This window comes from Quercus robur, chromosome 12 (assembly GCF_932294415.1).
Source record: "Quercus robur chromosome 12, dhQueRobu3.1, whole genome shotgun sequence".
Lineage (NCBI taxonomy): Eukaryota > Viridiplantae > Streptophyta > Magnoliopsida > Fagales > Fagaceae > Quercus > Quercus robur.
In genome coordinates this window covers 7,676,656-7,703,994 of record NC_065545.1, presented here as the reverse complement: position 1 = coordinate 7,703,994, position 27,339 = coordinate 7,676,656, and the positions used below count along the sequence as shown (strand labels likewise).

At 39.6% G+C, this 27,339-nt stretch overlaps 3 protein-coding genes and 1 long non-coding RNA gene across 4 annotated transcripts; all 4 read right to left on the bottom strand.

Moving 5' to 3' along the window:
- Window positions 1–848: 848 nt before the first annotated feature.
- Window positions 849–2,768, bottom strand: LOC126708088 (uncharacterized). Its single transcript, XM_050407910.1, has 2 exons — window positions 1,987–2,768; window positions 849–1,878 (listed from the first exon to the last, which is right to left on the bottom strand). The coding sequence occupies exons 1-2, from the start codon at window positions 2,766–2,768 to the stop codon at window positions 849–851; spliced, it is 1,812 nt and encodes a 603-aa protein (XP_050263867.1).
- Window positions 2,769–2,777: 9 nt separating this feature from the next.
- LOC126708087 (uncharacterized) lies at window positions 2,778–3,329 on the bottom strand. Its single transcript, XM_050407909.1, has one exon. The coding sequence runs from the start codon at window positions 3,327–3,329 to the stop codon at window positions 2,778–2,780; it is 552 nt and encodes a 183-aa protein (XP_050263866.1).
- A 16,021-nt stretch (window positions 3,330–19,350) lies between these two features.
- On the bottom strand, window positions 19,351–20,726 carry LOC126709160 (uncharacterized). Its single transcript, XR_007649327.1, has 3 exons — window positions 20,557–20,726; window positions 20,138–20,484; window positions 19,351–20,060 (listed from the first exon to the last, which is right to left on the bottom strand). It is a non-coding gene; the product is annotated as an uncharacterized LOC126709160 (long non-coding RNA).
- Window positions 20,727–22,291: 1,565 nt separating this feature from the next.
- LOC126709511 (low affinity sulfate transporter 3) lies at window positions 22,292–26,942 on the bottom strand. The gene is made up of 12 exons (XM_050409782.1): window positions 26,505–26,942; window positions 26,344–26,392; window positions 25,971–26,178; window positions 25,688–25,862; window positions 25,473–25,538; window positions 25,152–25,382; window positions 24,939–25,065; window positions 24,512–24,798; window positions 23,309–23,502; window positions 23,129–23,214; window positions 22,958–23,034; window positions 22,292–22,874 (listed from the first exon to the last, which is right to left on the bottom strand). Exons 1-12 carry the CDS (start codon window positions 26,832–26,834, stop codon window positions 22,722–22,724), a joined length of 1,983 nt encoding a protein of 660 aa, XP_050265739.1. The 5' UTR covers window positions 26,835–26,942; the 3' UTR covers window positions 22,292–22,721.
- Between the last annotated feature and the right edge of the window lie 397 nt (window positions 26,943–27,339).

Sequence of the window (27,339 nt, the reverse complement as noted above, 5' to 3'; positions counted from 1 at the left end):
CTGAAATAGTTGAAACGCGCCTACAAGTGCTTGACTTGGACTAGGTACTCTTGCATTCTTTCATCCCTCACCTCCAATTCCCCATTTACTTGTCCCACGACAAGTCTCGAGTCTAAGAAAATGTTTATGGATTTCCCGCCCAGTTTCTGGATCATAGACATTCTTTCCAACAAGACCTTATACTCTGCCTCGTTATTCGTGGCGGAGAAGCCCAACCTTAACGATTTTTCGATGGTAATCCCCTCTGAGGAAATCAAGATAAGCCCCACCCCTGAGCCCCTTTGGTTGGCTGCACCGTCAACGTAGGCTTTCCAACAAGTGGGCTCTTGTTGAGAGACCGTGCTGACCAGTTTCTCATCTAAGCTTAGTGCCCCTCCTCCTTCTTCTGATGAGGGTTCAGTAAACTCAGCTATCAGATCCGTGAGGACTTGACCCTTCACAGCGGTGCGAGGCATGTACCTAATGTCGAAGGCGCCAAGAATCATCCCCCACTTTGCTATTCTACCCGTGTAATCGGCACTCCGGAGTATTGATCTGAGCGGGAGTTGGGTTAGTACAATAACGGTGTGTGCCTGGAAGTAGTGGGGGAGCTTTCGTGCGACTTGTACGATTGCCAGGACAGCCTTTTCCAGGGGGAGGTAACAGATCTCTGCCTCATGCAACGATTTGCTCACGTAGTAAACAGGCCGTTGTGTGCCGTTGTCCTCTCGGATCAGCACTAGGCTCACTGCGTGAGGGGCCACAGCAATATAGGCGAATAGAACCTCGTCGGCTTCAGGACTGGACATGATTGGTGGCCGAGACAGATACTCCTTAAGTTGCTGGAAGGCTAAGACGCATTCTTCAGTCTACTCGAACCCTTTCCACTTGTTTAATAAGAGGAAGAAAGGCCTGCACCTGTCCGCCGAGCAGGAGATAAAACGGTTTAAGGCGACAATCATGCCGGTGAGTTTTTGGACCTCTTTGGGGTTCCGAGCAGGCTGCCGGCTATGGATAGCTCTAATTTGGCCGGGGTTGACTTCAATACCTCTATGGATCACCATGTAACCTAAGAATTTCCCTGACCTCACTCTGAATGAACACTTGGACGCATTCAGATGCAGCCTGTACTTTCTCAGAATTTCAAAGACATCGCCGAGGTCTCTCACGTGGTTGGACACTAACTTGCTCTTCACCACCATGTCGTCTATATAGACTTCGATGCTCTTGCCCATTTGTAGTTCAAACATCCTGGTCATCATCCTCTGGTAGGTCGACCCGGAATTCTTCAAGCCAAAGGGCATTACCTTATAGTGGTAGTTTCCAACGGGGGTGACAAAAGTCGTTTTTTCTTGGTTGTCGGCAGTTAGGGGTATTTGATGGTAGCCTTGAAAGGCGTCCAAGAAGCTCATTCGAAGGTGTCCCATGGTCAAATCCACCAATCGTTCTATCTGAGGCATAGGGAAAGGATCCTTCGGGCAGGCTTTGTTCAGGTATGTGAAGTCCACACAGACCCGCCACTTCCAACTCTTCTTCTTCACCACAATTGTGTTGGCCAGCCACTCAGGGTAAAATACCTCTTTGATAGCCCTTGCTTTCTTCAATTTCATCATCTCCTCTCTCACCGCATCCGCATGCTCTTTCAATGGTCGCCGAGGAGGTTGCTTCTTAGGTGTCACGGCCGAGCTAACATTAAGGTGGTGGCAAATGAAATTTGGATCGACCCCCGGAGCCTCGTAGGCGTCCCATGCAAACACGTCCACGTTCTTTCTGAGAAAGTCAACCAACTTTTCCTTCTCTTGGGGCGACAGTTCTGAGCCGACCTGAAAAAATCTTTCCGGATTAGAGCCCACAAGAACTTTTTCCAGATCCTTACAACTCGCCTTGTCGGCGGGTCCCCTGTCTCCTGGGGCCAGAGCTGGGGTCGTTAATTGCTATAAGCCGTCCTCGGCAGTGGTAGAGGGTTCAGTACTCAGCCGTCACGAGATGGCGGACACCATGCATTGCCAGGCTACGACTTGGTCCCCTATCACTTCTTTGACCCGACCCTCCGACGGGTACTTCACCTTTTGGTGTAAGGTTGATGTTACAGCTCCTAGGGCGTGAAGCCACGGTCTGGCTACAATGGCGGTGTAGGGCGAGTATGTGTCTACCACTATGAAGTCCACCTCCACTATGTCCGAGCCTGTCTGTATAGGCAACCTAATCAGGCCTTTCAGAGTGACAGTCTTTCCTTTGAAACTCACCAAAGGGGAGTCGTATGCTGTCAGGTCTTCTGGTCTCAGTTTCAGCCCCTTGTACAAGTCGGGGTACATTACTTCCATGGCACTGCCCTGATCGACTAGTACCCTCTTCACGTCATATCCCTCAATCCTGAGTGTGACGACTAGAGCATCGTCGTGGGGCTGGATGGTTCCAACCTTATCCTCATCCAAGAATCCAATTATGGGTGAGGCCATCCCTTTAGCCCTCTTAGACTCCCCGTCGTCAGCTTCAACAGGAAGTCGGGCCACCGACATCACTCTAAAAGGATGGGAGCCGATTCTTCCTGGAGTGGCAAGAATGACATTTATCGTGCCAATGGGCGGTCTCAATGTACTTTGCCTTGAATCGACGCTCGTCTGCTCTTGCCGTCCACCAAGATGATGCAAGAGGTGTCTTAGCTTTCCCTCTCGGACCAGCCGGTCCAAGTGGTTTTTCAGATTCCCGCAGTCATCGATGGTGTGGCCCGGCTCTTGGTGATATTCGCAATACAGGTTTTGGTTACGTTTCGCGGGGTTGCCTGCCATCCTACTTGGTCATTGAAAGAATGGTTCGTTCTTCACTTTCTCTAGGATCTTATGTAGTGGTTCTCGGAACACAACATGGACTGCCTGTGCCCCGGTGGATCCAGGCTGCTTCGTGTAATCCCTTCTCGGCCGGTTATTGTTGTTAAAGCAATCTGACCTGAAGTCCTTCCTCTCCTGAGGGACAACCTTCGCTTTGCCCTTTCCAGTCTGTTGGTCCTCTTCGACTTTCTTGTACTTGTCGATTCGGTCTATGAGTTGGCGCACGCTGGTGACCGGTTTCCCAGTTAGGGATTTCCTTAAACCGTGCTCTATCGGCAGGCCTCTCTTGAATGTGCTGATGGCGACGTCATCGTAATTTCCCTCTATCTCGTTATACATTTCCCAATACCTGTTCGAGTACGCCTTCAGGGTCTCTCCTTCTCGCACAAACAAGGACAGGAGGGAGTCTAGGGGCCGAGGAACCCTGCTGCTCGTTATGAAGCGAGAACCGAAAGCTTGTGTTAGCTGTTTAAAAGAATTTATGGAGTTTGGCTTGAGGCTATCAAACCATCTCATCGCCATGGGTCCCAAACTTGACGGAAACACTTTGCACATCAACGCCTCGTCCCTGGAATGGACGGCCATCCTCTAGTTAAACTGGCTTACGTGCTCTACGGGGTCCATCCGACCATTATATATGGCAAAGGTGGGTTGGTGGAACCACTGAAGGAGCTCAGCCCCTTCTATCCTGCGCGTGAAGGGTGACTGAGAGATGCGGTCCAGGGCCTTGCTCATGGCGTCGTTTGCTAGGCCCTTGTAAGACGGGCTTTTGGGGCCGCATTTGTGAGGTTTCTCTTCCTCATAGGAAAAGGTTTCACTTGGCGGGGTTCTCGATCTCTGCCTATACTCATTGTCCTCCTTATCGCTGGTGTCCGGACTGGGGGAATGGCCCCTTCACTGTGCTCGGCGTAACCTCTTCTTCAAGTCATCGATTTCTTGCTGTAAAGCCCTATGATCGTCCCGCTTTTGGGATGCGTGACATTTCCCTTTCGAGCGACTTTTGCTTGTGTGGGAGGTATTTACGCTACCCTCTCGTCGCTTGTCTTGATCTCTTTCCTGTTCGAGGTTCAAGAAGTTGTCCTGTCGTTGGGAGTCTACGAGTCCCGTTTGGCGCAAACCTGATCTTTCCATCTCTAACGGTCTCACTTGCTGAGGCACAAGTTCTTCCCACAAACGGCGCCAATTGTAGGGTCACAATTCAGGGCCTAGGCCCAACAGGTATGGGGTTCTGGCCCAAGGAGCCCGAAATAATGAATTTATAGAGAGTGGGCTACAGAACTAGGCCTAAACGAAGTGTGCACTAGCTAAAATTGGGCCATGCAACAATCGAAAATAAGAAAGCCCCCCTTCATGTCCATTAGATGTTCAATCTGAGGAGACGTGGAGGACGTATATCGGTCTCTGCTCAAAGGCTATGGTTCTTACACTGTTTTTCTGTTCTTACACTGTTTTTCTGTTCTAAGTTCCCTTTTCTGTTCTAAGTTCCCTTTTTTCTCCCTCCCCTTCTTCATAGGGACTCTCCTCTCTTATATAGCCCCCTTGAAGTTATCAGGGCCTTACATTTGTTGATCATCTGGACCTTCACTTGAGTGTCTGTCCCATCGGACAGCTCCCCCATCTTTCTGTGAGTTGTGGTAGCCAAGGCAACACTGTTCACAAGTCCTCTCCACATTAATGTGGCCAGAAAAGTAGTTGTCATGCATTTAATGTGGCAGCTGCAGCCTCCCTTTTGGCATCTTACACTTTCTTCCCTCTTACGGGCTTGTGGGGCTCATCCTTGTTACTAATGCTCATAGGAGTGGATCCTTCTAGCAGGCAGAGTGCATGTTTGAGCTATATTTGGTACGTCCGAGGAGACATTTCTCATTGGACCGCCTTTTAAGCATCTTTAGACCCATAAGAACTGGGCTGGGAGCCCTTTTGGCACCCACACCTTCTCCTCGGACGTGGTCGAATTTTCATACGGGACCCAAGGCCCATTGTATGATCTTGGGCCTTTGCCCCTACATTTATCTATAAATCTAAAATCGAAAAAACTTATTTCATTTAAATATTTTATATGGTTCCAAAGAGATTTTATCTCTAACCTAATTAATTTCATTAAATTAAAGAATTAAAAGTTTTCCGCTTACATCATTTAGTATTTTTTTTAGTAATATTTAAACTTAAGAAATAGTAAATAAATAGATTTATTTACTTAATTAAATCATTATATATAATTAGATATAGTCTAAGAGAATTATATAAGTTTATTTATTTTAAGATCATTATTACATTTATATTTGAAAAAAATTGGTAATGATTAATACCTTGATGCTACCATTTAATGGTCCTCTTCCTTGTCTTGTTCTTCCTCCTAATCATTGGATCAAGCTTGTGGCGATTGTGTTGCATTGTTTATGTTGGGAACTACTTGAGTTCATTAAAAAAAAAAAAAAAATCAAACTTGGCTTATTTGTACTCTTTTTCAAATTCAAATATTCTTTTTTTTTTCTTTACCTCATCCTCACACCCAAAATAAATAAATAAATAAAACAAAATAAAAGAAGGGTGGGTATACCTGACTCATATGGTGAAATCTTATATCCGAAAATTGGTTTAGAGAATCAAGGATTCAAAGGTTTTAGTGCTCATAATCCCACCACCACTATTCTCTGTCAACGTATTCTTGTTCTTCGAGTTGATTACTGTTTTGAGCCGCATTGCATTTTATAGATTTTTGTGATGGGCAAAGTTAATCAGCTTTTTTGTGGGGGTGAGCTCACATAATGACAAGAGTACTAAATAGCTTAGTGTATAGGAATATTAGTAGATCTGGGATTTGAGAAGAAAATAACTTGATATGAACAAAAAAGAAGTAGATAACTTGATATGAACAAAAAGAAAAAGGAGCTTATCTAATCAAGAAGTTTAGGTATACTTTATTCCAAAAAAATAGTTAATGTTATTAGCTATAAAAAAGGAATAAATTTATAAAATTTTATGTGAAACAGGTGAATTAGAGTGAAGTAGGTTTTTTTTTTTTAGATAAACTATTAAAAAATTCTTACGTGAGGCGAAGTAGTTTTTCTTTTACATGAAGTAGTTTTTTTTTAGATAAACTAATTAATGATAAGAATGAATTAGAATCCTCATGAGATAAACTACTTAGTGATAAGAATGAATTTTTAGTTCTTTAAAAATCTAAAAATTTAATAAAATTTCTATAATTTGGTGAAGACACTTGGCGCAACCACGGCGTCTAAACCCAACTTTTATTATATTAATATGATTGTAGATTCACATCTAGAGGGGAAAGTATAGAAACTCACTGGTGTTGGGAATCAGATGAGTCGTTTAGCAAATCCATCATTTTGTATACCTTAAGACTACTTTACAGCTATTAAACAATGATCTAAAAGATATTGAGCTTAAAATTCAGAGCCTTGAAATATGGAAGATATCTAATACTATAAAACCAAGAAAAAATAATAATCAAAAAATAGAATAAGCAATGGTTATAAAACATTCAGGGTAGACATTACAACCAGTTCATTAGACAGTCAAACCACGAGCAAAGGTATTTCTATACTAAATGAGTTGTATTACTTGTGGCCTTTTCAAGTTTTTTAGCTATTTGGGCAGTAGTTATGAAGTCCACTAAACAAGCTCACATATAGCAAATAAGTCTCAAGACCTTGAGCAAATTTTGAATTTCCTGCAACCATTGAAAATGATTCTATAGAGAGAGAAGATAACAACAAAGAAAGACAATAAATGACAGAATCCACAAAACTTCAAATCATACTGTCATGGATCATATGTTCTTAAAGAAAACAAGAACCACGTGTTACAAAAATGAGAACTTATTATATCAGAAAAGACAAGTTGATAATTATGCAGAACATGGTTACGCAAAGTGAGGATGAAACAAAGAACATGGTAATTGCATTTAAAGGCATGGGTCCCTTTTAGAATTGCTTCATGTGGAGGGGTGTTGGTGACTTGATGTGTAGGCCTGTAGTTTTGCAGTGTGTATGAAGTAATTGCTTCAAAGAAATAATGCAAGTAATACAGGGAAAGCACAGACTATGCAAAGCCACACAATGGCAGCTAATAATAATGTCACTCATTGCTTTCTAAAAACAATTGAAAATGAAACAACCTTTTGCACTCAAATATTACTTGTTATCTCAGGCCCTCGGGCCATGATTTTAAATTAGAATACTACCTAAAAGAAAAAAGATAAAAAAAAAAAAAAAAAAAAAAAAGTTCTTGCAATGGCATTCAAAATGCCCATGGTTCACTGTCAAAGCAACATCTAAGGTTGAAAAAGCTTAGAATGTGAAAACAAGCTGAAAAAACTAGCCATTCTTTACCAAAAGCTGAGAAGTCAGCCACAACTAATACAATACAATTTCAACATACCAGCCACAACTAACACATCACACTCTTTACTGGGTTTCTACTGCACGTGTTATAATTAAGAACAATTTCAGCAAGATCCTGCCTTTTAAGAAATTTGTATACCAAAGATTAAAGTAAAATAAAAAAATAGAGAGAGATTACAGTTTTATGTAACAATTTCAAAGTAATGTCTTAGCTTAAATTCGATGACTAAAAAAGAAAGAAAAATTTAGCAACATAAAGAAATAGGTGTTTATCCAATTTTCAACTAAGTTACACATCTTATTCAAATATTCATTGCTATTATTTGCCATTAATCCCACTGGGTATTGAGTATTGACAGCCCCACTTTCTAAAACACTCCCTACAAAACTCTCTCTCTTACTTCTACAAGACCAAGACCCATTAATAGGGAAAATTGTGTACAGCTTATCCAACCTACACTTGTCGGAACCTTCATATTCAAGAGTACAAGCAATAATTTGTTTGATACTAAACAGAATATTTAAATTAAATTAACATAACTGTACCAATCAAATTCTCATATGAATTCAAGGAAATCTGGCATACTATCAAATAAGAGGTAATACATATTAATTTATTCTTTGAAATACAGTTATCTTCCAATTTCAATTTTTATGTTCTGCTTGCTTGTTTTGCTATGGGAATGACAATCCAGACATGAAGCAGTATATTACAGTAAGAACAAAACCTGTTGCAGCTCCAATTTCAAATGGTAGGCCAATAATTATTCTCTTTTTCTCCTTGGGAGAATGAATAGGAGTCTGTTCAGACTGACAGGTATAGTACTTCGCATGACAAAGACCATTGTTTCCCTCAAAGCTTGCACTTAGAAAAGTATCTGCAATGTAAGAATCATGCAGTTGAATTAAACAATTGAGCTTTGAATATGGGGCACAAGTGGTAATCATGTCAGACACTTGTTGATATGACACTTTCTAGTGTAAGACCATTAAGATTTATATTTGCACAAATTATGAAAAAAGATATGCAGGCACACAAAGAAGCATGTGAGTTCTTTTTTTTTTTTTTTTTTTCATAACACAATACTTGGTAGAAAACACCATTGGCCACAAAGCAAGGAAAAAACAATCAAATCCCTTTAAAAAGGAAGGAATCTAATGTTTGAACTTTTAAAAAATAAGAAATGCGGGGGTGGGGAGCAACATAGACAAAAGCTAACACCTATTATTAATGTCAAAGTAATTAAAGAAACAGGTGATATATAAATTCCCAAAAGCTGGGGCATATAAGAATATTCATGGAAAGTATTCTCATTTAGCAACTGTTATACACCCTTAATGGTGGCCTCCCAAAGACATCTAACACTCTTGTCTAATCATGACCAGTAATTTTGCAGCAGACTCATTGGCAGAACCAGAAAAGAACCAAAACACACTAAACCAGAGCTCATAACATGCTTCAAGAATTATAACCCATCACTTTTTCTTTCCAATCATAAACAACCATCATCAAATTTTACCACAAATAACAGTGCATAACCATAAAAAATACAAAAAAGTCAGATAAAAGAAGCATTGGACAAACATATATAAATATGGCTCAAACACATAGGAATGATGAGCATTGTCTTACATACACACCCATAACAAGCATTAGTTTCTACCAATAAAAAAAAGAAAAAGAAAAATAATAGTGCAATAGGTACAACACTGAAAGTTCGATTACTACACCAAGCTTACACAACCCTATCGAGACGATCTATTGTTCCTTCACTAAAAATGATAATCAGGATGCCTTTGGTACTCTTTTTCTAGCCACTTCAACTGGAAGTCCTTGTCACCAAAAAGTGCTGCAAACATGTGCCTACCTAGCTCTTTTTCCATGAAATAGATGGTGCTGAACATATAAAGGTAATGACCCGAGTACACCCCGGGAAGACTCAACACCATGTCCAAAATTGCTTTAACCTGAGCAGTTGTTGTGGGAGCAGATGGTGTACGAGCACTTAGACTAGATCTTTCAACAATAACATTTGAGATGCTCTTCAAAAAGTCGGACATCTCTTGCACAACTGAACGCTTTTTTTTTTTTTTTTTTTTTGTTTCTTGCAAATTGGCTTGAAGATGTGGACATTGGTTGCCAAGCCTTTCCTCTTATTCACTACCGGTCCTGCCCTCGACGATGATGGACCTTCAACCTCCATTGCGTCAACATTCACAACGGGTTCACATTGGGGGTCAACAAATTCTATGCTATCAGCGGAGTCCCCAGACCCTTCGGTGGTTTCTGTTGGTATTGGACCACTTGTGCAGAATGCATTTTTTCCCGTTGCAACCGTGCCTCCAAACATGATGTTCAAGAGCTCACGATTTGACAAACCATGCGTTATAAAGGTTTTTGCATCAGGACATGCCTACATGTGGACAACCAGTAGTTAGAACACAAGAATATAGTTTTAGACAGTAAAGTTTTTCTTAATTATGTATTGATCAGAACTAACCGCAATCTTTCGGTTCCACCACTCATCAGGTGCGTTAAACATCCCAGTTCCAGCATCATAACCCAACCCAGTCTCATTGTCCAAACACTTGTTATAACTTATATTTCTTCCACCTTTTTCTCAGATGATCCCATTTGTTTTTAATCTGCAGCCAAGTCACCACTTTTCCCATCTCACCCAACTGCCAAATCACTTCATTAACCCCAATTTTGGACAAAAATCCTATGGACTTCCTCTGGCCCTCCATGACTTGAACAGCATAGAACCGACAAAAAGCTTCTAGTTCCTTAAGGTCTTTCCAGTCACCTCTTTCATCATTACTACCACCGTCCATCAATTTCTTCTACTTAACCATTTTTGCTACAACTTCATTCTATACTCATTGTGGCATTTCAACAAACAATTCGGGTGCATATCATAATCAGTTAGGCATGCCCACATGAAAAATGCAAAGTAAACTCACATATATCCAAATACAACAGAGGTAGTAAGAGAAACAATGGTATTACACGAAGGATCAAGAAATCCACATACTAATGTCATGGAAAACACAACAGAGAACCATAAATAGACGTTGAACACAAAAACCACACACAAATGTTGAACACAAAAAACCACACAAGCATAGATCAGAGAGCATGAGAAGTTAGACACAACTTATCCATGAATGCAGAGACCCACAGTGGCGGCAACGATGTTGTCCCAAGTGGAGAGAAGGTGAGCTCGAGTGTTTGTTGAATAGAGGGGATCTTTTCTGAGAGTTCCGTGTAATGGGTTTGCTTTCATCAACTGGTGTGCTATGTTTTGATAGCTTTGTGGTTGGTGGGTAGGTGCAAGACATTGAAGAGGATTCGAACAGAGCATTGAAGGGGATTGAAGGCATTCTGCCACAGTAGTTAAGAGAAAAACCAGAAAGGTGAAGAGAATGGAAATAGCTGTTGAGAGCTGCGCATCATTTTGATGAGATGATTCTCCAAGCTTCTTGTGCGATGAACAATACACGCAAGGTTTTCATTAGAGTTGAGCGCACCGTTTTCCTCAACACACTCCAAAGCCATGAACAGTACGCGCAAGAGGCTTGTGCGTTTAATATGAAATTATTGTTTCAGCTCTTGGAATGAAACGGAGCGTAGAGAACTTAAATGAAACGGTGTCCATGAACAGTGTAGCAACACGCGTTTGGATTAAATGAAACGGTGCGTATAGAGAGAAAACTTGCATTTCAGCCTTGCATTTCCTCTCAGCTTCAGCATGCACGTGGGTCTCAACATTAAACGTAAACGCAAAACGTAAACGCCAAATTAATTTGAATCCAAACGAGTACATAGTAGGCGAAGATGTTTGACTTTTTTTTAGGACTTATGCCACATAAGCTTTGGTAGCCTCAATTTTTTACATAATTTTTATTTTTTTAATTCTTTTTTTATTTGACACATAATTTTATTTTTTGAATTCCTTATTTATTTGAAAAAACCTAATCAAATATCAACCATTCATTTTAATATTTAGACTCCCATTAGGAATTTTTTTTTCTTAGAATGGCATGCAAGTCTTTGACTTGCTTCTAAAGCATGTTTGTATGCAACACAAATTCTTTCACAGTAAAAGATGTGTAGTTGACTTACTCTCCTAAAAATCATATATAACTAAAAGATCTAGGCTAAGCTCGACCCATATATCTATACAAGAAGTAAGAACCCTCATTTTTTAGGACTTATGCCACATAAGCTTTGGTAGTCTTAGTTTTTTACATAATTTTTATTTTTTTAATTCTTTTTTTATTTGACACATAATTTTATTTTTTGAATTCCTTATTTATTTGAAAAAACCTAATCAAATATCAACCATTCATTTTAATATTTAGACTCCCATTAGGATTTTTTTTTTCTTAGAATGGCATGCAAGTCTTTGACTTGCTTCTAAAGCATGTTTGTATGCAACACATATTCTTTCACAATGAAAGATGTGTAGCTGACTTACTCTCCTAAAAATCATATATAATTAAAAGATCTAGGCTAAGCTCGACCCATATATCTATACAAGAAGCAAGAACCCTTATAGAAAAATTAAACAATATTGTAGTTGTAGTTTCAAATTTCAAGTCATGAGAAACTCGCTATAGAAACATCAGCGAGACATATAGAAGAAGAAACACACCATGACTAAGTACAGGAAGATCATTCAATCTTCACATGCCAAATATGTGTAGAGCCCATGCAATCAAACTAGAAATTCAACTACAATAACAATTATGTATACCCTTTTTTATGATGCCAAATACATCGAAACCTAGATTGAAAACAAAGTGCCAAACATTGAACGTCCTATATTTATTTATGATGCATGAATTGCATGTTTAAATAAGAAATAAGAAATAAAACTTAATATCTTTTGTATTCTATATTTATATTTGCTACCTCACCTTGAAGGCTTCACAACATCATTATTTTATTTTTAAACCAAATTTTACCACTACAAATATGTTTCTCTTATATTTCTGTTGTGCACTTCGATCCTCTTTGGTCATACTTAGTCCATTTTGTCCACTTCGGTCCACATTAGTCCTCTTCAGTACACTTTGGTTCTATTCAGTCCACATCGGTCTTATTCTGTTCTATTAAATCCAATTCGGTCTATTCTATCCACTTTGGTCCTATTTGGTCTTATTCGGTCCACATTGGTCCTATTCGGTCCATTCTAACCACTTCGGTCTACTTTGGTCCTATTCGGTCCATTCTTTTCACTTTGGTCCTATTTCATCCATTCGGTCCAATTTGGTCCTATTTGATCCACTTTGTTCAACTTTGGTACCATTCGGTTCTATTCGATCCACTTTCCTTTCTCATTTGACGTAGCTGCCTATAATGCCCCACCTCATTCCTTTATCATTTGACGTGGATAAAGTCAAACCTTGTTAATTGTTGGGCTATGTTCAATCTGGTTTGTGTTTGATCTAATTTATGACCTAACCTAACATAGAAATGTTACGATTTTTTAGTAGTAGGATTTTTTAGGCTTAATCCATGGGATGGACGTTTGGGCTGATTGCCTATCAAAATACATCTATAATTTATTGGTAAATTTGAAAGATATCCATTGTTCAACCTGTTGGTTGGAAGGAGTTGGAGACTTGAGTTTAGACTTAAATGGGCAAGCAGCCTATATGCCATATGGGATCATTTTTGATTGGATGTGGCATAGTGGCAGTACCACCTTCTATACAATTAGTTGAAAATGTCATGGCTGGATTATCTTCATGGTGACAAAAGATGAACTATTATACTGTACAATCATATAATGTACTTTGACATGTAAACAAATTAGACAACAAGCTTAAATTGGTACCTTTTCCCACATTTTCTTCACCATTAAACACTCTCAAACAAATCAAAAAACAATTTTTACACAAGCCATAGTGCACTCTAACAAGTAGCATATAAATGGTCGTCCATTACTTGCAAACTGTCAGTGACAATGACGAGTAAGGGTATGGACGAGCATATGTGCATTAACTCCAGGCAGCAATCAATAACTAAGTAATGAATAGCACAAAATCGTTACCATCGTCCAATAATGCAGAATTAAGGACCGGTTACGAACAGAAAACGTTGGAGTTAAATTGCAATCATTAAGCATTGATTACTAGCTGCAACATAGTGGTTCATTGAGTATTAACTCAATCTAAGGCTATATAAAGCTAGGAAAAACAGGTAAAAGGACACGAACACACAACTGCTATACAAATTACAGTTTTTCTAGAGAGAATAATCTAACTTAACTATCGGAGGGTCCTTGGTAGGCCCTAAACCGGTGCCCTTATCTATTGAGTGCTTTTTGTGACACAGGTTTTACACGTTGTCCATCATACTGACGAGCCACAGTTTTTTGCTTCATTAGTTTGGCGCCATCTGTGGGAAACGATTGAGTTGCAATTTTCTCAGGCAAATCATCGTATCTCTACCAACAATGTTCCTTAAGACACATGGAAACTTCCACTTCATCACCTCCTACAGACCCAACCGTAATGGCCCAATAGATTCAAGCACTCACTGCTAACGTGCAAGAATTGATGAAACAAAATGAAGAATTGAAACGAAGGGCGCACCTTGGGACTTTGACTATGTCGTAGTCTTGACGTAATCACAATGACAATGATGACGAGGCCCATAGTCTAGAGAATAACAAAAGGGATACTTCCGAACATACCCCACAGTCAACTCGTGGTAGTGATCAAATGATGAAAAACATGAGAAAGGAGTTGAACGAGGTCAAGAACGCCATGAAGGGAAAGACAACAATGAACTTGGATGGCATGATCAGGAGGATCGACTCACCTTTCACAACTAGTGTTTTGGAGTACCCCTTGCCTCCCAAATTTCGTCTCCCTCAGCTGGAGGTCTACGATGGCACTAAGGACCCTCTGGACCACATAGAAGCATTCAAAACAATTCTGAGTCTCCAGAAGACTCTAGATGAAGTTATTTGTAGGACATTCCTAGCAACCCTTAGGGAAGCAACACGGGTATGGTTCAGTAAACTGCCCACAGCGTCCATTGCAAACTTTGACTAGCTAAGTGACTCCTTCGTCCGTCACTTCATTGGAGGCCAATATCATAAGAGGCCCACTTCCTATTTGCTAACTTGGAAACAACAGGAAGGAGAGACCCTGAGGGAATTGTGAAGCGATTCAACAAGGTAGTCCTAGAAATTGATGAAGCTGACGAATAGGTGATAATGATGACCTTCCAGGCCGGGCTGATCAACCCTGACCTCGTTTTCTCTTTAAGGAAAACTCCTTCGACCTCGATGATGGATCTGCTGTTTAAAGCACAAAAATACATGAATGGGGAAGACGCGTTGACAGCAAAGAGATTGACGGGCAAACAAAAGAAAGGTGAAGGCGCAGAGTCCCAAAGCAAGAAGAAGGAGGGCAAAGATAGTCTTACGGAAGCTAAGGCTAGCAAAAGTAGTTTGGAGGCATCATCAAAGAAGAACCTAAATTTCACCCCATTGATAATGCCTATAGACAAGATTCTAATGTAGATAAAGGACGACCCTACCTTGAAATGGCCTAAGCTATTGAGCTCGTCCTTAAAGCGAAGAGATCCGAAGAAGTACTGCCGCTTCCATAAGGACCATGGTCATTATACAGACGAATGAAAGGATTTGAAAGAACGGATAGAAGAATTAATCCAAAGGGGGAAGCTCCAAAATTTTGTTAAGAAAGACTATCAAGCTCGCCAGCAAACAGAGGAGAAACCCACTGACAACCAAAGAGAGGAAGATCGGGACAATTTCAAACCCTTTATAAGAGAGATAAGGACGATCACTGGAGGACCAGTCATTGGAGGATCATACAAGTCCCTGAGGAAGGCGATGCAGAGGCAAGTGAACAACGTCCATGTCAACCACCCAATGGCAAAACATTGTCGCACTGGGAATGATGACATTGTCTTCTCCGAGTAAGATGTGAAGGGGATCATGCAGCCCTATGATGACCCTCTAGTCATTATACTAGCCATTGAGGGGTTCAACACCCGAAGAGTGCTAGTGGATAATGGGAGCTCGACATACGTGATGTATATGACGGCTTTCCAACAAATGAAGTTGGATCCAAAATGCCTCAAGCCTTTCGAATCTCCGTTAGTTAGCTTCAACGGAGACCGTGTATATCTAAAGGGCATCATTTCATTACAGATTAGAGTAGGGACCTATCCCGCTCAAGTGACGAGGATGTTAGACTTCTTGATCATCAACTACCTTTTGTCTTACAATGTGATTCTTGGGCGACCGACCTTTAATCACCTTAAGGCAGTAACTTCCACATATTGCCGGAAAGTGAAATTCCTGACCCCCCGCGGAACTGAAGAATTCATAGGGGACCAACTTTTGGCTTGGGAATGTTACCAAGTGGTCCTAGCGTCTAGAGAAAATCACACTTGGATGGTAGAAGAAGAACCACCTAAACCCAGGAGGAGGCAGAAAATGTAGTGCTAGTAGAAGGATATCCATCCAAAACCACCAAGGTAGGAAAGGAACTTCAACAGATTTTGAAGGACAAGTTGGTGAAGTTTTTGAAAAAGAACTTGGATATCTTTGCATAGAGCCATGAGGACATGCCAGGGATTGACAGAAGAGTGTAAAGCAGTCTTAACATCGACCCAACAAAGAAGCTCGTCCAATAGAAAAGACGAGTATTCGCTCTAGAGAGAAATAAAGCAATCATGGAAGAGGTGGAAAAGCTTTTAAATGCTGGGTTCATTAGAGAAGTCCACTATCCAAAATGGCTTGCTAACATTGTTATGGTAAAGAAGTCCAATGGAAAATGAAGAATGTGTGTAGATTTCACTGATTTGAACAACGCATGTCCCAAAAATAGTTTTCCCCTTCCTAGAATTGACCAGCTTGTTGATTTAATAGCTGGCCATGAGCTACTGACCTTCATGGATATTTCTTTAGGTTATAACCAAATCCTAATGAAGGAAGAAGATCAGGATAAAATTTCGTTCATCAATAGCCAGGGCCTATATTGCTACAAAGTCATGCTATTAGGACTGAAGAACGCAGGCACCATCTATCAAAGATTGGTGAATCAGATGTTCAGCAAGTAGATATAGAGGAATATGGAAGTATATGTAGATGATATGCTTGTAAAAAGCAGGGAAGCTAAAACCCATCTTGTAGACCTTCAAGAGGCGTTTGATACTTTGAAAAGGTATAAGATGAAGCTCAACCCTGTGAAGTGCCTTTTTGGAGTCTCCTTAGGAAAATTTCTAGGCTTCATGGTATCTCAGCGAGAAATTAAGGCGAACCTAGAGAAGGTCAAATCCATACTTGACATGGTATCTCCTAGGATAGTCAAGGAAGTGCAAAGACTGACGAGGTGTGTAGCAGCATTAAACATGTTTGTCTCAAAGGCCAATGACAAGTGTCTTCCCTTCTTTAAAGTTCTTAAGCCCGTCAGTAGAAGGAGAAGATCTGTTTTTATATTTAGTTGTATCACAAACAATTGTCAATTTAGCTTTGATCCACGAGGAATCCAAGATACAAAGGCCAGTGTATTACACAAGTCAGGCCTTTTAGGGTGTCGAAACAAAGTATCCATGCATGGAGAAGATGGCCATTTCATTGATAGTGGCTTCAAGAAAGCTTTGTCTGTATTTTTAGGCTCATACTATTGTGGTTATGATGGACTAACCAATTTGAAAAGCAATATACAAACCAGATGCAGCAGGTCATATGGTCCAGTGGGCGGTTGAGCTAAGCCAATTTAACATTGAATACAGGCCAAGAACAACAATCAAGGCATAAGCTTTAGCAAATTTCATTGCGGAATTTACTCTTCCAGACGTTGATCAAGAAGCATAATATTAGAGGCGTCGGTGTCATAATGAAGTCACCAGAGAATGACGTCCTTAAATATGGGGTTCAGCTCTAGTTTCCAGCAACAAACAATGAGGTAGAGTATGAAGCAGTCATTGCCAACTTAAGGGTTACAAGAGCCTCGGGAGTTAAAAATGTGAGATTGAGGTCTGATTCCAAATTGATTGTTGAACAAAAAACCAACAAATATGAAGAAAAGGAGGAAAGAATGAAGAAATACCTACAGCTGACGAGCCAACTTATTGACGAGTTTAATAACGTTAAACTCGAGCTAATCCCAAGGGAAGAAAACTCTACTGCTGACGAGATTACTAGACTTGCCTCAACCGAAGACGCTTCAGCAACGGAAGGCTTACTCATGGAGGTTCAGACAACCCTTAGTATTGACAGATTGCAAGCCATTTCGATCCAACAACAAAGTAACTAGATGGAACCAATCATATCTTACATTAGAGACGGCCAACTCCCATTTGACTCATCAAAGGCAAAGAAGGTTAAAGTCCGAGCAGCAAGGTTCACTGTTTTGAACAAAGAACTCTACAAAAGAGGATTCTCGATGCTATACCTAAAGTGTTTGGCCCCTAACGAAGCGACATATGTGCTACGAGAAATACACAAAGGTGTCTGTGGTAACCATTTCGTACCTCGATCTCTGGTGGAAAGACAATTAGGCAGGCTACTTTTGGCCAACTATGTAGAAGGATGCAGTTGTACTTGTGAAGAAATGTGATAAACGTCAACGGTTCGACAATGTGCAGCATATACCTGGGGAATTACTGATGAGCATCTCCTCACCTTGTCCATTTTCTACGTAGGGAATATACATCATCGACCCACTCCCTTTGGAAAAAAGGCAAGTGAAGTTTCTACTCGAAACCATTAACTACTTCACCAAATGGGTCGAAGTAGAACCACTAGCAGTAATCACCAAAGACAAGATATAGACCTTCATTTGGAAGAACATCGTCTATTGGTTTGGGATCCCTAGGATGATCATACTGATAATGGTCGTCAGTTTGATAGTTGAAATTCAAGGAGTTTTGCGCAGAGCTAGGGATACAAAATCACTTTCGTCACCTGGGCATCCACAAGCTAATGGGCAAATAGAAGTAACAAATCATACTTTGCTTAAACTCATCAAAGCACGGCTTGACAGGGCAAAGGGTGCATGGCCTGAAGAATTTCTTGGGGTATTATAGGCTTACAAGACAACAGTGAGAACACGAACAAGAGAAACTCCATTCAAGTTGGCCTTTGGCACTGAAGCAATTATTCCAACCGAGATAGGAGTCTCCAGTCTTAGGCAAGCTCATTACAACGAAGGTACAAACAATGACGAACTGAGGCTCAGCTTGGATTGTTTGGCTGAAGTCAGAGATGAGGCAGCCTTGAGAATGGCTCGGTACCAACAAAAAATGCAGAAGTACTACAATCAGAGGGTAAAACTTAGAAGGTTCAACCCTGAAGACATGGTGCTGTGAAAAGTCTCCTAAGCTACTAGGGATCTAGCGTAGGGGAAGTTAGGGCCTACTTAGGAAGGTCTATACAAGATTGTTCGTTACTCTAGACGAGACAGCTATTATTTGAAGGATTTGGAAGGCAATCCATTTCCTCGTCCTTGGAACGTGGAACATCTCGAGAAGTACTATCAGTAAAAGCTATTGTCTAGTCTAATAAGCTCTATTTGAAAGAGCATCTCGCCTGACGACACATCAGATAAGCGAGATTTAATTATTTTTTCTAAATATTTTTTTTCCTTCAAGTGTTTTGTTAAAGCTATTTTCAGTTTGCTGTTTCCTTGTAATTCCCTCGTATATGAGGAATGCATGAAATAATAAGGTTTGTTCAGCCATCCTTTTTTTTCAATAAAGTTTGACAAAGTGTCAAAGCTAAGTTTAATAACGAAAAGGAAGTATCAAGTTCAAATCACAAACGTGATAAGAACACGAATGGTAAAAGCTCGAATGACAAGTGAAAATCATAAGTGTGGTAAAAACTCAAAAAAGAAATTAAAATAACAAAATATGGTAAAAACTCAATTTGACGAGTTAAAATCATAGATGTGGTAAAATCTTACAAGATAAGTTAAAATCACAAGCTAAAATCACAAATGTAGTAAAAACTCACAAGATGAGTTAAAATCACGGCATATGGTAAAAACTCAAAATGACAAGTTGAAAATCATAGACGTGGTAATAACTCTAACCATGAGCTGAAATCACAGAACACAGTGAAAACTCGAATGACGAGTTAAATTATTAAGCAAGGTAATAAAAGAGCAAGCTTGAATCATAAGAACTTCAAAGTTCAAAACAAGATAAGTAAAAGCCTCGAAACAGGAGGCACCCATCATTTCTAAATTTAAAGCCTCAAAACATGAGGCATCCATTGTCTTTAAAATGGAACAAAAAGAAAAGATTACATAAATTTTTACTTCAAGGAGCATTGATGATCTCCTTAACACGACTCGCCTCTGTCTGAGCCTCATCATTAGCTCCTCCTATAGCGGCACCTTCTCCCTCAACAACCTCGGTAGCTTTAGCAATGGTTTCACCTTCCTTCTCATTAGCCTCGTTAGCAAGGATCTCAGTATCAATAGCTTCAAAGTCCAGATTCGCAAAATTAGCTACATGGCTATGGTGCTTCATCATCCACCGATAAAGAAGCTCGAAGCCCTTGAAGTACTGCTCAAATTGCATTTTGGAGAAGCGATCAGACTCCAGGAACTTGGAAATCACTTTCTCACATTCTTCGTCCATTCAAAGGAAGGTAGCTTGAACTTCCTCATCTTGAATGACGAGCTTTTTCTAAACCTTCAGTGCTTCTTTCAGTTCTTTCACCTTCTCCTTGGCCATGGTCGACTGATCCATAGCTTCAATCAGATCCTTCCTCAACCTTGAGCTTTCAACCTCAATAGAATCAACCTTGGAGTTGGCTACCACTACCTTCTCCTTGCTGCTCAAGTAGTCTATCGTTAAACGAAGGGACTCACCAAGAACCTGGAAAAAAAAAAGGTTAGTAATTTTTAACAGGTGTAACTACTTAATGAGTAATGAAGAAACGTTGAGTACAATACCTGCACTAACTTGTGAATATGACGGCTAATTAGTTCATGAGAAGGGATAGATGAGAAACCCTTAAGCTCATTGTCAGTGACAACATTATGAGCACTTCCAAGGGCAATAGCAGGGTCGTCTCAGACATTCTTGCCAACCTTGGCCTTCCCTTTAGAGGGTGTGGTCGGAGGACTGAAGGTCATCATCTCGAGAGAAGGTGTGCCAAAAAGTGACTAGAGGGTAGGGGTCTTATCCTTCCCTTCATCCAGCCTGCGTTTCTTTGATCCAGGGGTAATGAGAGATAAGCATTCATTCTTCAATCTCTTAACACGAGCATACTTGTCTTTGTTGTACCTAGTAGCCATTTCTGCAAGAAGAAGGTTAGTAGGGTGGAAATCTATAAGGTAAGACAAGAAAAGATGAAGGATTAAAGACCTACTCTTCTCTTCTTGGGCAATTTTCTTCAAAACGTATGCAGAAGGCTCAGGTCCAAGACAACACTCGTACAGACGACGAGGATCAACCAGCTCGTTGAAATCGTCAACAGTGAGGGCAAACTCAAGGTTAGCCTTAATTCGTCCTTGGTAGCATTCCTCCAACAAAGGACGATCAGGAACTAAAAAAAAAAAAAAAAAAAAAGATCAAAAGAGTAGTAAACTTAAAACAACATGTTTAATGAAGAGGAAAAGAGAGACGCACTGAGAGAAGGAATTTCCCATTTCCGTAGCAACCACAGGACCTCACCCCACAGGTTGTCAGACATGGTTTCCCATCCAAATCCAAAAATGAAGAAATATTATGACTTCTAGTCAAGAAAGGAAGTAGGGAAGCTGCGGACAATTTTAGATTCCCTATTCCAAGGCAGAAGTTCAAAATACCCATAATGGGTGGAAGGCTTCAAGCGATACATGTAAAGAAACTCATTCAGGGTAATCATGTCTCCATCATGGACAAACACCCAGATTGACATACAACCAATGATCATCCTACATGCATTAGGGACAAGCTGACTAGGTGCAGCATTCAGAGCAGAAAGGAGTTGCATAATAAAGGGATGAATTGGAAAATGAAGGCCATATGAAAAAGTAGCTTTGTAAAAACTCACCTCGCCATGGGCAAATGTGCATGCTTTCTCATTAGGACGAGGTAATCTTATAGATACCCCCTTAGGGAATTGAAACCTCTTACGGATAGATTTCAAATGTCTCGACTCTAAAAGGCAAGACTCAAAGAGGGCATGAAAAGGGATTGAAGATGAAGGAACTTTAGAAAAAGAAGAGGGTTTTGAAGAAGAGGAGGGTTTTGAAGACGATGGAGGTTTTGACACTACGATTTCAAAATCTTTATCAAAGGACTCACCACTTGACAACAAACCAGTTTCTAACTCACTAGACCTAACGTCGCTATCTCTGTACTCTATGGCAGTCATCTCTAGATGATAGGCAATTAGAGAATGATGGAGCAAAGGGTAAAGGCCAATCAAAATAGGCCTGAAAGCCCCATAGTCTCGAGGAACAAATAAACCTATGTGGGGACGACGTCCACTAGAAGACTCAAGAAACACTCCTAACCTAGCAAAGAAGAACGAAACAGAGGGAGTTTCCTTCCTAATGAAATCAAAATCAACCATTATGGGAGAAAAAGGAGTCTTACCGTATAGAAGGTGCAGGAACTCTCTTTTAGTTTTAGACTCCAAGCTTGGTGTATAATGAAGAAGAAAAAGAGGAATATGAGAAGGCTTTTTGATAATAAAAAAAAAAAAAAAAAAAAAAAAAAAAAAAAAAGGAAATGAATTCAATGCGCAGGAAACTCAAGGAAAACACACACGTGCAGCCAACACAAACATTGAACGTGGTGATTAGCTTACGAAAATATCGCCCCACAATAAATATGATGGGATGAGGATCTTGGGGCACGTATAAAGTGATCCACCCAAAACGGACTTTCCATATTCCTTAGCTCGTCCAGACGATGGACGACAAAGGAATAAGGAGGGCAACTGACGAGTAGCATATAAATGGTCGTCCATTACTTGCAAACCATCAGTGATAGTGACAAGTAAGGATATGGACAAGTGTATGTGCATTAACTCCAGGTAGCAATCAATAACTGAGTAATGAATAACGCAAAACCATTACCATTGTCCAATAATGAAGAATTAAGGACCGATTACGAATAGAAAACGTTGGAGTTAAATTGCAATCATTAAGCATTGATTACCCAACTGCAACATAACAGTTTACTGAGTATTAACTTAGCCTAAGGCTATATAAAGCTAGGAAAAATAGGTAAAAGGACATGAACACACAACTGCTATACAAATTACAATTTTTCCAGAGAGAATAAGCTAACTTAAGCATCGGAGGGTCCTTGGCAAGTCCCAAACCGGTGCCCTTATCTATTGAGTGCTTTTTGTGACACAGGTTTTACAGGTCGTCTATCATACTGACGAGGAGCATATTGATGAGCTACAGTTTTTTGCTTCATCACACTCTATAGTTCATGGTCACAACATCCGGTACTATTGTGAATTTCTTAAGGGATATATGTCACAAAATTAGCTAGCCGACTTAATTAGTATACATTCAAGACCTCATAGAGCCATCAACAGCTGCTAAGACTAACCAAGTTAGAATTAAGACATGCATCTACAGCTTCACCGACGGTGAGGAAAATCCACCCTCTTCCAAGTTTATCTAAAAAGTTGGCCAACTTCAGCTTGTGAATCACCTGCTGCCTTGGGTTGGTCATAGCTAACTGAAAAAACACAAATATTTTAAAGGTAAGGTACAAAATAAACTGAAATATCACAAATCCTGAAATGCAGGTCAATTCCTTACTTCTATGCCATGAGAAACCAACTCTTTGTGCAGTTCCTGTAGTGCAACAATTCCTGAAGTGTCAATGCTCATCATGTCTGTCATAAAAGGAATTCAATATGGTTAGTGATATATGATATCATTGAAACAGAATTAAACTTGGTACCAGATATCCAAGTGTATAACACTTACTGGACATGTCAAGGATTACTGCTTGAACGCTTCCATTTGCATTGTCTTTCATTTCATTTTCATGTTCTGTCACCCACCTTACTATCCTGAAATAAGTACCATACATGGATTAAGTTCAACTTGCACCACTTCTGTGTCTTTTTTCTCATGGTACACAAATAAATGCAAAAAATGCAGTACCTTTCTCTTATGAAATTGGCATTAGCGAAGCATAATAAGGAAGAATTGACACGGATAGTTATGATTGCTGGAGTTTTAATGGCCATCGGATATTGACTGATGTCACAGAAGATATCTGTTCCAGGAAGTCTACCTAGTTCTTCTATGCCAGGGCGAATTGATTTTAGTAATATTTTTGCAAATGAGATTGCTACCTGCACTCCAAAAATCACAACCAGAGTTAGAATAAGTGGCTATCCCATTCCCAAACAATGAATATTTTTGTATACTGCCTACAAGAAATAAAATATTTCACATTGAACAAAACTATGATCATACTTCATCCTAACATGTAGTCACTTCACTGAGAACATGTTCAGTACAGAGCTCATTGGACTCCTATCCTAGCTCATCCAAATAACTAGGCAGATTTTGAAAGTGGTGCATACCAATCATGAACAGAAGCTACATGCCAAAAGGGATGACCCAAGTCTGCTAATCAATTAGGCCTAAGGATACAATAGTGTGAGCACCCACTAATCAGATGGCTGTAGCATAATCCAACTCAATTACGTAATTGAATTCGATAATCATGAGAGTTGAGACTACTGGGTTCTCTTAAATTAAGCATTAGATATTTGGAGTTTATCTATCACTATTCTACTACCATGAATCAATTATTGTTTTAAGTTGTCTGCTACTACAAGTTGGGTCCTATTTTGGGCAGAAATTGTCTCTATAATGTAAACAGGAATTGAGCCAACACGTTCACAGTGAAACACATCAGTCACAAGACTACTGGATTCATCCAAATCGAGTACAAAAATATTCAGAGTTTATCTAACATTATTCTACCATCACGTTCACAGTAAAACACATCAGTCACAAGACTATTGGATTCATCCAAATCGAGTATAAAAATATTCAGAGTTTGTCTAACATTATTCTACCATCACGTTCACAGTAAAACACATCAGTCACAAGACTACTGGATTCATCCAAATCGAGTATAAATATATTCAGAGTTTATCTGACATTATTCTACCATCATGAATCAATTATAATGAAGTTGTCTGTTACTAAAAGTCGGGTTCTTTTTTAAGGTAGAAATTGTCTCAATCTTGTGCACAGCCGAAGAGGGAAATGATCCATGCCAAAACTCACAGTGGACTAACAAAGTTAAAGGGTAAAAAAAGAAAAAGAAAAAAAGAGTAGACACATTACCGCAACCATAAGGCCAATCTCCACTGATGCAAACAGGACCCCAAGAAATGCACCAAGACATGCAAGAAAATCCATTTTGTCAACCTTCCAGATATAGAAAGCTTCATTTATGTCTATAAGTCCAGGAAGAGCAGATAGAATGATTGAAGCTAGGATTGTAATGGGGGTGAAGTACAAGAGCCTAGTTAGCAATTCAAGTGATACAAGCACAGTAATGGCCATCACAATATTTGACACCACTGTTTGACATCCTGCACTGAAATTTACCGCTGTCCGTGAGAATGAACCTGCAGAAATTGACCAAAACCTGTCAAATAATTGATTTATGCATCACTAGGCTTGTTAGCTTGATTGGATATATGGATTATTGCAGTGTCCAAGATAAGTTTTTAAGAAAGAAAAGGAAAAAGTCACAAGAAGAGCTCACCAGTTGCCACATAACATGATGTTAAAGACCCTGCAATGTTCATAAAACCCATGGCTACCATTTCTTTGTTCCCATCAAGATGGTAGCCTCTAATGGAAGCAAAAGATCGGCCAACAGCAATGGCTTCCTGAGGTGAATGATTGATAATCATTAATAAACTTGATAGTCAAAATTAATGTATAACCAATATAGCCAAGAGGAATGAAATCACACCGTGAGAGCAATAATTGCAGTAATTAGTCCAACTTTTGCTGCTTGTCCAACATGTGGACCGTGGAATTGTAACTGATTAACTGAACTTCGATTCACGCCTACTTTGATGTGTTTTATTATCTTAACTCCATGCTTATCAGCTTTGGTTAGAAACACTATCAAAGTGGATAATATAACTGCTATAAGAGGAGCAATAGTAGGCAACCAGAAGAGCTTTTTGTTTCTTCTGCCCTGCAAATATGCCATGATTATAATTTGACTAAAGAAGCAGGAAAAAAGTGCGTAAAGAAATGGGAATATTGCTAGGATTCAATTACTTACTATAAACCTGGCGACTAGGAGGAAGATCAGGAATGAACAACCAAGGACAAAATTCAGAGGAAACCACTGTCATTGAAAGGGCAAGGCAAAGATGGAACTATCAAAGTTTGTAACAAATCAGTGAAAGCACATTAAGACTAAAGAGAGCAAAAACAAGAAGCCCCTATTCCAAAAAAGAAAAAGAAAAGAACCATGGTTCTCATGGCAGAACTTACTTCACTGTGAAGTGATTCAAAAACAGACTCTAAGACAGATACTACGTCAGTTTTGTTGGTAAAGTGACTAAACCCAAATAGCCCTCTTAGTTGTTGAAGACCAATAATAATGGCTGCACCCGCCATGAATCCAACAATTGCAGCATGTGAAAGAAAATCAATAAGGAAGCCCAATCTGAGAATATTGAAAGATAAAACAACTTGTTAGGAGAAGCAAATACAATAAGGAGCAAGTGTCATATTACAAGAAAAAATAAATGTTATCTCTAAAAGGAATAATTACCTGAACATTCCGAACATAGCTTGGAAAGTTCCGGCGAAGAAGGTAACCGTGAAAACAAGATTTCTGTAGGCAATGGGATCAGCCACAGGATCTTGTATATTTGGAACCATGGAAGACATCAGAATGGAAACTACGGCTACTGGTCCAATAGCTAGCTCTCTTGAACTCCCCATTAGAGCATAAATCAGAGGTGGGACAACGCTTGTGTCTAGTGGAATCAACAAACATAAACTTTCAGGCTAACAACATTAGAATAATTCCTATTTGACACAACTGTTTCTTTCTCCAGTGGCATATTGCCGGGTCTGAAAGAACAATACATAGAGAAACTTAAAGCATAATATACAGCACTAAACTCAGCTCAGCAACTTACACAGGCCATATTCAGGATCAAGTTTTGCTAAACTAGCATATCCAATACTCTGCAAGAAATTCCATACAACATGTATACCAGGAATTAGTCCATGAAAAGAGCTCTCATAATGTTCTACTTAACTTAGTAAGCAAACATGATGGGTTAACTTATGTATATACCTGAGGGATGCTAAGGCTAGCCAGTGTCAAACCTGCCATCAAATCGCTTTTAAACTTTGATGCCTTGTAATTCCTTCCCCACCTGAGGATTGGAAATAGACCCTGCAGGAATGAAGCAGCATAATCCCTTGGAGTTTGCTTCTTGGAAGATGAAGAGTGTTTTTTTCCATGAGGAAACACTGTCTGTTTGATTGAACTTAAAAGCTCGTGACATAGAGGTGGTGGATCAGGAGAATTGAGAACCCATTCAGCCCTCTGAACTGGACTAGAATCCTCTATGTCCAGCTGCTTCTCCTCTATACTGAAGGTCTCAATTGGAACTGAACCCATGGTTTTTTGAACTTTCAAAAAGTTGAAGTGTTTGGGTGAACTCTCTGTGTTACCTGTTATATACTAATATGTATGCCTCCTATTTTTTTTTTTTTTTGGATAACCTGTTGTATGTATACCTCCAGAGTTAGTTATATACCTACCCATTATAGTGTAATAATAAAATTTAATGTAGATATTGGGTCATCTTAGAAAGTGCTTGACTTCTGTGCAGTTGGGAAATTCTAGGGGTCATTGTATTTGGATGATGTCAAGAGCTGCAATTTGCTTAATGCTTGTGTTCTTTTAACATGGTTGAAGGTTTTAAGAATCGAATATTATACTATTTCATGAAAAATGTTCTTTTGCTTCAATCATTAACTTTTAATTGTTAACAACTCACCTTTCAGTAACTTATCATACAATTTTAAATAACTTTACCTAAATCATTATTACTAATGTTACTTGTAGAGTTGTAGTATTAGTTATGAAGCATGCTGTCAGTTATGTATAGCTCTTATTCATA

Bases quoted from the DNA above. Each gene is read 5' to 3' on its own strand.
- LOC126708087 (XM_050407909.1), bottom strand. From the start codon at position 3,329: ATGGCGATGAGATGGTTTGATAGCCTCAAGCCAAACTCCATAAATTCT.
- LOC126709511 (XM_050409782.1), bottom strand. From the start codon at position 26,834: ATGGGTTCAGTTCCAATTGAGACCTTCAGTATAGAGGAGAAGCAGCTG. The intron at 26,393-26,504 runs GTATATACATAA...AATTTCTTGCAG, and splicing joins CTAGCCTTAGCATCCCTCAG to AGTATTGGATATGCTAGTTT. The intron at 22,875-22,957 runs GTAAGGAATTGA...GTGTTTTTTCAG, and splicing joins TGGTTTCTCATGGCATAGAA to TTAGCTATGACCAACCCAAG.
- LOC126708088 (XM_050407910.1), bottom strand. From the start codon at position 2,768: ATGGCAGGCAACCCCGCGAAACGTAACCAAAACCTGTATTGCGAATAT. The intron at 1,879-1,986 runs GCAATGCATGGT...CCCAGGAGACAG, and splicing joins GGGGACCAAGTCGTAGCCTG to GGGACCCGCCGACAAGGCGA.